The sequence below is a fragment of the Bos indicus x Bos taurus genome, chromosome 22 (genome assembly GCF_003369695.1).
Source record: "Bos indicus x Bos taurus breed Angus x Brahman F1 hybrid chromosome 22, Bos_hybrid_MaternalHap_v2.0, whole genome shotgun sequence".
In the NCBI taxonomy this organism is placed as follows: Eukaryota; Metazoa; Chordata; class Mammalia; order Artiodactyla; family Bovidae; genus Bos; species Bos indicus x Bos taurus.
Genome location: NC_040097.1, coordinates 11847892 through 11859501, shown reverse-complemented (window position 1 = coordinate 11859501; position 11610 = coordinate 11847892). Strand labels below are relative to the sequence as shown.

The window sequence follows — 11610 nt, the reverse complement described above, 5'->3', positions numbered from 1 at the left end:
AGCTCCCGGAGGCCCTCATCATCTGGGGTCCAGTGCCAGAGAGCCATAGGAAGCAAATGCCAGCTTGAGCCTGCTCGGCCCATGGCATCCTCCTCACCCCACCCCCTCTCCCTGACCTCACAAGGCCTGCCCCTGCACCCCAGCAGCCCCCCTCCTCTCCCAGGAAGGCTCCAGAGCCCCTCTTCCAAACCCGAGGCTCCTGCCTAGACGGACTCTCTCTGTTCTGCATCCTGGGGTGCTGTGCCCGCAGCCACCTCCTGTCCCAGCGCTCAGGTTCTGCATCTCACAGATGCTCCAGGTGGTCCTGATAGTAGTCCTGGGCCAGCAGATGAAGGATTTCAAGCTCACAGGCCCAGCCACTCATCTTCCAAGTGGAGCCAGGGGTCATTCTTTCTGTTTGCACCATCACAGAGAATCTCCCTCCAGGCTGTGGGCTGACCCTGTTTTACCTGGAGCGGGGGAGAGTGAGGGGCAGACGCTGGGAGTTTGGGGGATTTGCCCAGGGGCCCAGAGCTTGGAAAGTGCAGCACTTGGGTCAGACCGCTTCTCGCTCAGGGGCTCTCAGTGGGACCTTTCGGGTTCCAGCTCTCCTGTGCCCCTCCTCGGATCCCCAGCTCCTTGCGGCTCTATCTGGTGTCCCTTGTTCCTCCCTAATCAGGGCCAGGCCTCCTTCCTCACTCACTCCGTTGTGCCCTGAGGCCGGAAGTGGGTTTACTGAAGCGCTAAGTGGGGAGCAGGCAAGGCAGGCCCAGAGCCTTCCCCAGAGTCACCCCAACCCCCACACTGTAAGGCACAGCCCTTCTGGTCCTCACTGCCTGCTCTTCAAGCCAACAGTAAGGATGTCCCGTGCCCTGCCCCACTCTGACCACCCTGGTTCTGCCTTTGCCACATACTCCCTGTGTGCCTTGGGCAAGTCCCTGCTCATCGCTAGACCTCAGCTTCCCTACCTATAGGCGTGGAGAGGGGATCCAGGTGATTTTCAATACCCTTGCCCCGGCGCTGGTTTTCTCATCCCTTCCAGGGGCTCCTGGGTCGCAGCCTCTGTGACCTGGGAGAGAGTACAGACTTTGAGAGTTGGGGGTTTGAAATCTTAGGGAGGTGATTTCATTCATTCTTCCTTCATTCAGAAGAATTCTTGCAAAGGCCACTTCACCCTTCCCTCTTGCCCCTTAAAGAATCTTCCACGTGATCCTGAGCCTCGGGTGGCCCTGGGACTCAGCCCCTGGGCCATAACAGGGGCTGAGAAAGGAGCCTTCCCCTTCCCCAGCTTCTCTTTAGCCCCAGCTAGAAAGGTGTGCACAGGCTGGGGGGGCATCCAGGCACGATGGGGCTCAAGGAGAGAGGGGAGCTGGAGAGGCCACAGTTGCCATGGCACTGCAGTGCTGGCTCCACTGGAGGCTGCTAGTGGGGAAGGAAAGGGGTCCCTCCCAGCCCTCAGCTTCATTCTTCCTTTTCAGATGCTCTTTCTTCACCTCAGAGACAGGGCTGAGAGTTGGGGGAGCCTCATGAATACAGTCCTGCCCTATCCGGCCTCCTCTCATGCCCATGTATCCCATCCCTCCCTTTCTGGTAGGTCAGGCCTCCGTGTTGATGAGCATCTCCACCTTCACACCTGGCCAGTCCCTGTGCCTGAGACCCACAGAACCCAGCCCAGCCCAAGCTGGCAGGAGAGGAGCCTGCCCTCCTCCCCGGGACACTGCCACCACCACCAACACCCCCTCCTTTCTAGGCATCTTCTGGGAGGGGCCGGTGGGTCTGAGCGGAAGCAGAGCCAGCACAGTGGACACCGCTACTCTGAGCATCTGTTGGCTGCAGAGGCCAGGGTTTCTCCCAGGTCACCTGTCAGTATCACAGGGTTTCCTCCAGGACCTCATTGGGCACATACCATCCCATGTTCCTCTGGTCCTGGGGTGGGGCATCTGGACCAGGTGGCGCTAGTGGTAAAGAATCTGTCTGCCATTGCAGGAGATATAAGAGACGCAGGTTTGATCGCTGGGTCGGGAAGATTCCCCCGGAGGAGGACATGGCAACCCACTCCAGGATTCTTGCCTGGAGAATCCCACGGACAGAGGACCCTGGCGGGCTACAGTCCATAGGGTCGTAAAGAGTTGGACATGACTAAAGTGATTTAGCACAGCTCTCCGTTTGGCTGTGAGACCTCTAGCAAGTCAGGCCCAAGGACTCCATCTCCTCGTCTGTGAAATAGGGTGATGAGAACCCTGGCAGCTCCCAAGGCTCTAAGCATTTCCCAAGGAAATGCTCAGCCAGACCTGGGAGGCTTCCTGCCTGCTCAGCATCCCCCCACTGTCACAGGTGGAGAGACTGAGGCTCTGAGAGGTGAAGTCACTCCACTGGGAAGCAGCAGTCAGAATTTGAACTCAAGTCAGTCTTATATGGAAACCTATTCTTTTAACCCCCGACAGGCATAACCTCCAATAACTCGGATGTAAACTAGCAGGGGCTTCCCAGGGACACCCATAGGCTCCACTTTGTCTACCTTGATCCCTCTCTGGGATCCAGGTTTAGGTGGGACACCCTGGAGCCAGGGAAGAGTCAACCTACACAGAGAACCTGCTGAGAATGGGTGGGGGTGGGGGGGCTTATGGGGGTGATGGGTGCTAGAAGCTGGGGTGTGAGAGGGCCTGAAGGCTCAAAGGGCTTCTTCCCAAAGGACGGGTGCTCCGGGCGGCGACTGGCGGCCCCATTCCATCCGCGGTCCTGTGCTGCCCCCATGTGGATGACAGGCTAACATTCTCGGCTGGAGATGTCCCATCACCTCACGGCCAGGAACCCCCCAGAGGGAATATGTGGCCTGGGGCTGTGAAGGTGTCTCAGTGACTGGAGGAATGTGCTACCCCCAAGCCTCTGTGGGGCCTGTCTTCTCTCTTCCTGACAGATCCTGGGCCCCAGCCTGGCACTGCAGACTGCCCACCACCTTTCCTTCTTCCAGGAGCTTAGGACCCCAGACTTTTGGAGGAAACTGAACTTGAGAGCTATAGTTTCCCACCCTCCATCCCATATTTCAACCTCTCTTCCCAGTAATTTCTAATACCTGAGAGCTTATCACTCTGGGAGAAGCCCATGGTGTGGAAGAAATTCTGATTGCAGAAACGACCCTCATCCGTGGAGCTGGCATTTGTCTCCCTTGGCCATAGCTCTGCCCTCTGGGGCCACAAGAACCAGGTGGTCTCTCACAGGAATTTTCAACCAGATCCAAAGCTTAACCTGGCGCTCAGGGGCCTCCTCTCCGACTCCCAGTCTTCTCTCCTAAAACACTGTGGTTCTGACGAGCCACTCCAGTTCCTCCTGTCTGGGCACACTGGCAGTCTCTGTCCTTGTGTAACTTCAGGACGGAGGGGACCCAGCGCCCCTGAGGACTGTGGTGGCCCTCCATCCTGAACCTTTCTTGGAACCTGTGCTCACTCATTCACTTGACACTGACATTTTCCCTTAAGCCATGTCTGCCTCCTCAGGAACCTTATGGGGAACAGTGTGGCTGGGATGAACAATGACTAAACACTTAATGTATACTCAGCAGTGTTCAGTGCTTTACTCCAATTAGCCGGTTTAACTGATAAAGGAAACTGAAGATGAGTCAAAGAAATGGAACGATATCCCATGCTCTTGTGTTGGAAGAATTGATACTGTGAAAGCAGCCATACAACCCAAAGCAATCTACAGATTGAATGTGATCTCTATCATATTACTCATGACGTTTTCCACAGAACAAGAGCAAATAATCCTAAAATGCACAGGGAACCATAAAAGACCCAGAATTGCCAAAGCAATCCAGAGGGAAAAGAATGAAGTTGGAGGCATAACCCTGCCAGACTTCACATGATACTACAAAGCTGTGGTAATCAAAGCAGCCTGGTGTTAGCACAAAAGCAGATACATGTATCAATGGAACAGAATAGAGAACTCAGAAATAAACCCGTACACCTATAGTCAAGTAATCTTCAACAGAGGAGGCAAGAATATGCAAAGATAGTCTCTTCAGCAAGTGGTGTTGGAAAAGTTAGACAGTTCAGTTCAGTTGCTTAGTCATGTCTGACTCTTTGCGACCCCATGAATCGCAGCACGCCAGGCCTCCCTGTCCATCACCAGCTCCCAGAGTTCACCCGAACTCATGTGCCTCGAGTCGGTGATGCCATCCAGCCATCTCATCCTCTGTTGTCCCCTTCTCCTCCTGCCCCCAATCCCTCCCAGCATCAGGGTCTTTTCCAATGAGTCAACTCTTCGTATGAGGTGGCCAAAGTATTGGAGTTTCAGCCTCAGCATCAGTCCTTCCAATGAACACCCAGGACTGGTCTCCTTTAGGATGGACTGGTTGGATCTCCTTGCAGAGAAAAGAGTTGGACAACCCCATGTAAATCAGTGAAGTTAGAACAGACCCTTACTCTATATGCAAAAATAAACTTCAAATGGCTTAAAGACTTAAATATAAGACATGACACCATAAAACTCTTAGAAGGGAACATAGGCAAAGCATTCTCTGACATAAATCATACCGATATTTTATTAGGTCAGTCTCCTAAGGCGATAGAAATAAAAGCAAAAAGAAACAAATGGGACATAAACTTATAAGCTTCTGCACAGCAAAGGAAACCATAAGCAAAATGAAAAGGTAATCTACAGACTAGAAGAAAATATTTGCAAACAGTGCGACTGACAAGGGGTTTCCAAAATACACAAACAGTTCATACAACTTAATATTAAACACACAAACAACCCAATCAAAAAAATGGGCAGAATACCTAAATAGACATTTCTCCAAAGAAGACATACAAATGGCCAACACACACATGAAAAGATGCTCAACGCTACTAATTATTAGAGAAATACAAATCAAAACCATGAGGTTTCACCTCATACAGGTTAGAATGGCCATCATCCAAAAGTCTACATATAGGGCTTCCCTTGCTGAGCGCCCAAGAATTGATGCTTTTGAACTGTGGTGTTGGAGAAGACTCTTGAGAGTCCCTTGGACTGCAAGGAGATCCAACCAGTCCATTCTGAAAGAGATCAGCCCTGGGATTTCTTTGAAAGGAATGATGCTGAGGCTGAAACTCCAGTACTTTGGCCACCTCATGTGAAGAGTTGACTCATTGGATAAGACTCTGATGCTGGGAGGGATTGGGGGCAGGAGGAGAAGGGGACGACAGAGGATGAGATGGCTGGATGGCATCACGGACTCGATAGACGTGAGTTTGAGTGAACTCCAGGAGTTGGTGATAGACAGGGAGGCCTGGCATGCTGCGATTCATGGGGTCACAAAGAGTTAGACATGACTGAGTGACTGAACTGAACTGAACTGTGGTCCAGGGGATAAGAATCTGCCTTACAATGCAAAGGACACTGGTTTGATCCCTGGACCGGGAAGATCCCACATTCCACAGTGCAAATAAGCTCAAGCACCACAAGTACTGAAGCCCTTGAGCCCAGAGCCTGCACTTCAGAAAGAGAAGCCACCACAATGAGAAGCCTGCGCACCACAGCTACAGAGTAGCCTCCACTCTGCAACTAGAGAAAAGTCTGGGCAGCAACGAAGCACAGCCAGAAATATAATAATTAAAAAAAAAGAACTGACTTGTCTCTGTGAACTTCCTCCAGGCTGACTGATGTCTTGCCCACTGATTCAGCATCTGCCTCGATTTGTGAAGTATTTACATTTAATTCCTCAAACATTTATCAGGTCCCCACAGGTACCCTGGCACTGTGCCAAGCACAGCAAACATAACCCCAGATGTCTCTGACCCTGTAAATTTCAATAAGTAGGTCCCAGTGGATCCTACTCAGGCTGTGGGTTGGGCTGTGGCTGGACAAGGTCTGGACAAGACCACGCCTCTGCAGGCCACAAGGCTCAGGCGCATCACATCCAGTCCCACCCAGACCAAGGTTTGTTGGGTCACAGGGGCCTCACATGTCTGACTTGTGCCCAAGGCACAAGGGACCTGGCTGACAGGCATTCTGCTGAGTCCAGCTAGCAGCTCTGCCCAAGGCTATGCCACAGAAGCCTCCGCACAGACAGAGGGTGAGTCCCTGGGGGAACGGCTGAGGGCTTCATCTTTTTTGTGTTAGAAACTGCTTTGACATTTGGTGATGTTTATTGACCTCCTCTCAGAATAAGATTTTTTAAGTGTGTAAAATAAAATAGGATTACAAAGGGTTTTCATGAAAAGGAAAAGATGTCCACAGGTTATGACTGAATGAATAAAATCAGGTTACAGAAGAGCTTGTATACGCTCTTTGTACATTTATGAAGAGAAAAAGAGACAGATTGGGAGGGGAAAATGAAAAGGAGGAGGAAGAAGAAAGAAGAAGAAAAAGGAATGAAATAAAGAAGGAGGGAGGAAGGAAGAAAGGAGAGGAAGAAAGGAAAGGAAGAAGGAGAGAAGGAAAGGGAAAAAGAAAGGAAGCTAGGTAGGAAAACTCTCTCTTTATACCTATGGCTGGCCCTACCATCTTTTCCCACTATGAAATGCATGGCAGGCCAATGGCTCCCGATCATGGTTCCCTTTAGCCCCCAAAACAGTCCCCTCAGATCACAGCCCAAACTCTTCATCCTTGTCATTGGCTCCTCCCTTGCCCTTCAGCTGGGACTCTGCCCTGGGCCCATCCCCACAGCAACTCCAGGGGTACTGCATGGCTGTCATCCACCTCTGAATCTGCCTCCCCGTCCGGCTATGGCTCTCTGCTCACTGCTCACTCTGCCAGTGTCAAAACAACCCAGCAACAAGTCCTCAGCGTGTATCACTGATCACTTTCTAGGAGCTGTGAAAGCTCCTGCCAGTTGGAAAGCCACACAGTGGGGCAGCCTGGTTCCTTTTAAGCTGTCACAGCCTCCTTTGCCAGCCCCTACCCTGTGTGCTTCCCTTTTTCAAGGTGTGAGAGTCAAAAACCTTCTCTTCTGGGAATTCCCTGGCAGTCCAGTGCTTAAGACTCAGTGCTGAGGGTGTGGTTTCAATCCCTGGTCAGGGAATAAAGATCCCACAAGAGGTGCAGTATGGCCAAAAAAAACCCCAAAACCAAAAATACCCTTCCCCTCTCTGCCCCAACTTCCGGCCCTACCTCTCCCACACCCTGGGGCCTTGCACCACTCCCACCTCCTATCGTCCCCACCTCTTCCCACCAGCTTGGTCCGCCTGTTCTCAGCACCCCTCAAGGACTTAGCTGTTGTAGAGACACCTTTCTTTCTGGCCTCAACTGATTTTTTTTCTTAAAAAAAAAAAAAAAAATTGGGGGCCACACCACACAGGATGTGACATCTTAGTTCCCCAACCAGGGATTGAACCCGTGCCCCCTGCAGTGGAAGTGTGGAGTCTCAACCACTGGACCGCTAGGGAAACCCTCAATTGTTTCTTTGTTGGTACTCAGTCACCCCCAGAGCATCTGAGCCTGCTCTTCATTCTCCTAACTCAACCTGCCAGCTTTCTCTCCCTTTTCTCAGGAATGCTTCAGTAAGGAGTCGCCTGTGTGTCCAGCCCCCACATCCTCCTTTCCCTTTCACTCCTCAACTCTCTGCAACATGTGTCCATCAGTCTGTGAAATTGCCTGCCCAGGAGTGCAAGGAGTGTCCATTCAGGGTGGTGGGGGGGGGAGGGGGCTATGGGGGTGGAGGGTTCTTAATCTCCTGTTCTACATCAAGTGCTGTGCCAGGCGATGGAAAATGACAGTGACCAAACCAGTCCTGAATTCATGGTGCTTGAGCCAATGAATACATACAAAAGTAAATAAAACAGGTAATTAGAGGCTGGGAAAGTTCTATGAAGGAAGCAAACAGAATAAGAGGACACAGAGTAACTGTGGAGATGGGGCAGAAGGTCTCTATTCTAGAGGCAGTCTAGGACACCATCTAGAGAGCAGGAAGAAGGCAGTCCAAGTGGAGTGGATAGCAAGTTCAAAGGCCCTGAAGCAGGAACAAAGTATTTGTGCTTGGCAGGGAAGAAAGAAGTCCATAGGGGTGGAGAGAAGTGAATGATGAGTTGCCAGGATTAGGGGAGGTAAAGAATTCATCTCTAATGCAAGGGGAAGTCCTTGCAGATTTTAACTGACAAGATCTGATTTGTATCTTAAAAAGTACCCTCAGGGACTTCCCTGGCAGTCCAGTGGTTAGGACTGCACACTCGCAGTACAGAGGACAGGGGTTCAACCCTTGGTTTGGGGGAAGATCCCACATGCCACATAGTGCGGCCAGAAAAATAAAGAAAAGTGCCCTCAGACCCCACCGCTGTGTGGAAAAAAAATGTAGGGGTAAGACTTTACAGGGCAATAGATATCAGGAGACAAGCTTTACTCATTTGGGGTATCAACAGACATATCACATTTAATGCATCTAAAAAGAAAACATCCAGGATAAACGTATACATATAGCTGAGTCACTTTGCTGGGCACCTGCAACTCTCACAATACTGTTAATCGGCTGTACTCCAATATAAATTAAAAGTTTTTAAAAAAAATAAACACCGGAGCCATTGGCGCCCTCAGAATAAAGCAACAAGACCCCTGTCCCTCCCCCATTCTTGCCCGTTTCTGTTGAAGGCACCATATTCACCCGCTTGTTCAAGCCAGAAACTGAAGCGCTACACTGGCCTTCTCTATCTCCCCAACCTTCTGCATCGCAAGCCCAGTCTACTGTCTTTCTTTATCCACTCCTATCCACCCCTCGTGTCCCCACTCAGCTCCAAGTAAAGTCCTGTCCCAGATTCCTCACAGCTCTGCCTCCTCTCCTCTGCCCCCTACAGTTCACTCTCCCCACAGTAGCCAGGGGTACTGTTTTCGGCACACTAATTTCCTGTCACTTCCCGCCTAACTGTGTTCCTCAAGGACTCCCGTCGCCTTCAAGACCTTTAATGAGACCTGAGACTCAAGTCCAGGAAAAATAGGAGGCAAAACCTGAATGAGCCGGCCCAGCTTGCTAGCCTCGCCTTCCTGTCTGGATTGTATCCTCCGAGCTTAGGAACCCTTCTTCATAGCGTTGGGGGAAGCTTTTCCAGTAGTGCCTTCCTGCTGCGACGAGCCTATTTCCCGTGCTGCACCGCGGCCTTCCTCTTTCTCTTCCGGTCCGACGCGCTTCGGTATCTGCGGGCCCCGGTGAGTACTAGCCGCGCGGTATCCGGAGCCATCCGTGACTCCTGGATGGCTGTGGGGCGCGAGGCCTGGGAAGGACTGGGAGACCGGCGCCTGGCTGTGAGGAGCGGAGGCCGCGGAGCGGGGGCGGTGCTCATGGGTTTTCACCGGGTGGATGCGAGTGGGAGGATTCCGTTTTAGGGGGAGAGCGCAATCTTGCGGCTAAGGGTTGGTTTCAAGGTACCCTTACCTGAGTTTGGAAGGGGGAGACTTGGCGTCGGGTCTTGCAGAGTGAATCGAGGCACATGCGTCTGTGCTGCAGCCTCATTCTGGCCGCACGATCTTCTAGATCAGGGCGAAAAGGTAGACCCAGTCTGGTGAGCCCCCAGCTCTGATCTCCACTCTCGTTCTCCAGGTGCAGACATGGCCAAGTCCAAGAACCACACCACGCACAACCAGTGTAAGTTCCCTGGCCCAGCCTTCATCTAATGCTCCAGGCCCTAGCAAGGATTAGGGATACTGGCCAGGGAAAGGCACATTTTCTACTGTGGGCATGGGGCTGATGTTACTTTCAGCATTATCTTTGGGGTTTAGATTTACAAGCCTTGAGATACTCATTTGCATTCAGTGATAAAGGGTTTCTTAAACAAATATTAAGTAATGGGACGTTATGGTTCTCCCCGGCTTGCCACCTGTGATGGTTGTCATATTAGAGGAAATCTCTTACTTTGGTCTAATTCCTTTCCTTTCCTGCAGCCCGAAAATGGCATAGAAACGGCATCAAGAAACCCCGATCACAACGATATGAATCTCTTAAGGGGGTGAGTGTGTGCACCGAGTCATATGAGTGTGTCTGTTTGGCTCCAGTTGCATGGACAGGGTCTTTCATTCATTCATGTGCTTAACTGTCCTTCGTTCTACTTGGACTTCAGGCTCTGTCAGGCCTGTAATAAAGTTTTACTTGGCCTTTATCGGCCTGGTCAGGTGGTAACCTGCTACCTGAGGGCAGTCTGATCATCTCCCTTGGTCACCCAGAGCCTTCCAGGGAAAGGATGGCCTTGCCTGTGTGTGCCTGGTACCTTGAGAGCACTGCATTCCACTTTGACCACCCATATGACTTGATCTGACCCTGGGCTAGGGAGTTCTGATGATTAGCCAGGAAGGCTGATGCCATGGGGTCTGAGCAGAACTGTGCCCTCTCTCCACTTTGCTTCTCCCCTGTACCATTGGTCTCTCCCCCTACTCCTCTTTCCTCCCTCAGTCTCTTAACACCTTGTTTGCTGTGAATCTGTTGTACCAACGTTGGTATTTGACATTTTTTGAGGAGGAGTGGGGGGGGGTGTCCCTGAAGGGGTTTTCGGGGAAGACTCAACCAAAATCCTGCTGTAGGAATTTCTTCTTTCCTTCTGTGCCTGCATTTGAACTCTACTGGGCTCTGGGCATGTAGCCCTGAAAATATGTTCTGTGTATAGCATTAGCAGGGTGGCATTACTGACTTTTGGGGTGGTGGTACGCATTTGTCTGCAGATAGTTTCTAAGGCTCAGGTTATTTTTGCATTTAAGGTTGACTTAATGCTGTCTCGAGTCCCAGTAGGCCTGATAGTCTCCAAGGTGCTGCTATAGAGAGGGGGACCAAGGGTGACTTGGCCCTTACATGCTGCACTTACAGCTGTCTGTACCTTTCTTGTCTACCAGGTAGACCCCAAGTTCCTGAGGAACATGCGCTTTGCCAAGAAGCACAACAAGAAGGGCCTGAAGAAGATGCAGGCCAACAATGCCAAGGCCATGAGTGCACGTGCTGAGGCTGTCAAGGCCCTCGTGAAGCCCAAGGAGATCAAGCCCAAGATGCCAACAGGTGGCAGCCGCAAGCTCAGCCGACTTGCCTACATCGCTCACCCCAAGCTGGGGAAGCGCGCTCGTGCTCGCATCGCCAAGGGCCTCAGGCTCTGCCGGCCAAAGTCCCAGGCCAAGGCTTCAACCAAGGCCAAGCCACCTGCGGCTGCGGCTCCAGCTGCCAAGGGTGCCCAGGCCCCCACCAAAGCTCCGGAGTAGAGACCTTCATCTGCCAGTGTGAGGACAGAAGGACTGGTGTGACCCCCTGGGCTGCTGTCTGCGTGGGGCTGGTGTCCTCCTGTGCTATTTGTACAAATAAATCTGAGACAGGATCTGTCAGTCAGCCTGTGTCTGTGATCCCAGGGCTGGAACTAGGGTTTGGGTTGGGTGGGTACCAATGTTTTATGTGGGAGTAGAGTTTTAGCCTTCCTGGATTGGTACCGTGTGTGAGTCAGGAAATACGGCCTTGAAGTGCAAGAATGGGACCTAGTAAGTGAGTGGGTGGGTGCCTCTGGGATATTGGGACACACAGGTTGCTGGACTGGGCAGGATGGTGAGGAAACAGAAAAAACCCAAACACCTTCATCATGTCTTCAAGCTTACCCAGAAGAAAGGGGAATTCTGCACTCTGGCCTGAGGATTTCCAGGTTCCTAGCAGGCTTGGGCCAGAGAAGGCAATGGTACCCCACTCCAGTACTCTTGCCTGGA

At 51.7% G+C, this 11610-nt stretch overlaps 1 protein-coding gene and 1 long non-coding RNA gene across 2 annotated transcripts; one reads left to right on the top strand and one right to left on the bottom strand.

Annotated features, from left to right (window-relative positions):
* Positions 1–202: 202 nt before the first annotated feature.
* LOC113880376 lies at positions 203–8966 on the bottom strand. The gene is made up of 3 exons (XR_003507731.1): positions 8896–8966; positions 948–1048; positions 203–449 (listed from the first exon to the last, which is right to left on the bottom strand). It is a non-coding gene; the product is annotated as an uncharacterized LOC113880376 (long non-coding RNA).
* RPL29 (ribosomal protein L29) lies at positions 8832–11241 on the top strand. Its single transcript, XM_027522424.1, has 4 exons — positions 8832–9093; positions 9485–9529; positions 9826–9890; positions 10765–11241. The coding sequence occupies exons 2-4, from the start codon at positions 9493–9495 to the stop codon at positions 11119–11121; spliced, it is 459 nt and encodes a 152-aa protein (XP_027378225.1). The 5' UTR covers positions 8832–9093; positions 9485–9492; the 3' UTR covers positions 11122–11241.
* The last annotated feature ends 369 nt before the right edge of the window (positions 11242–11610 follow it).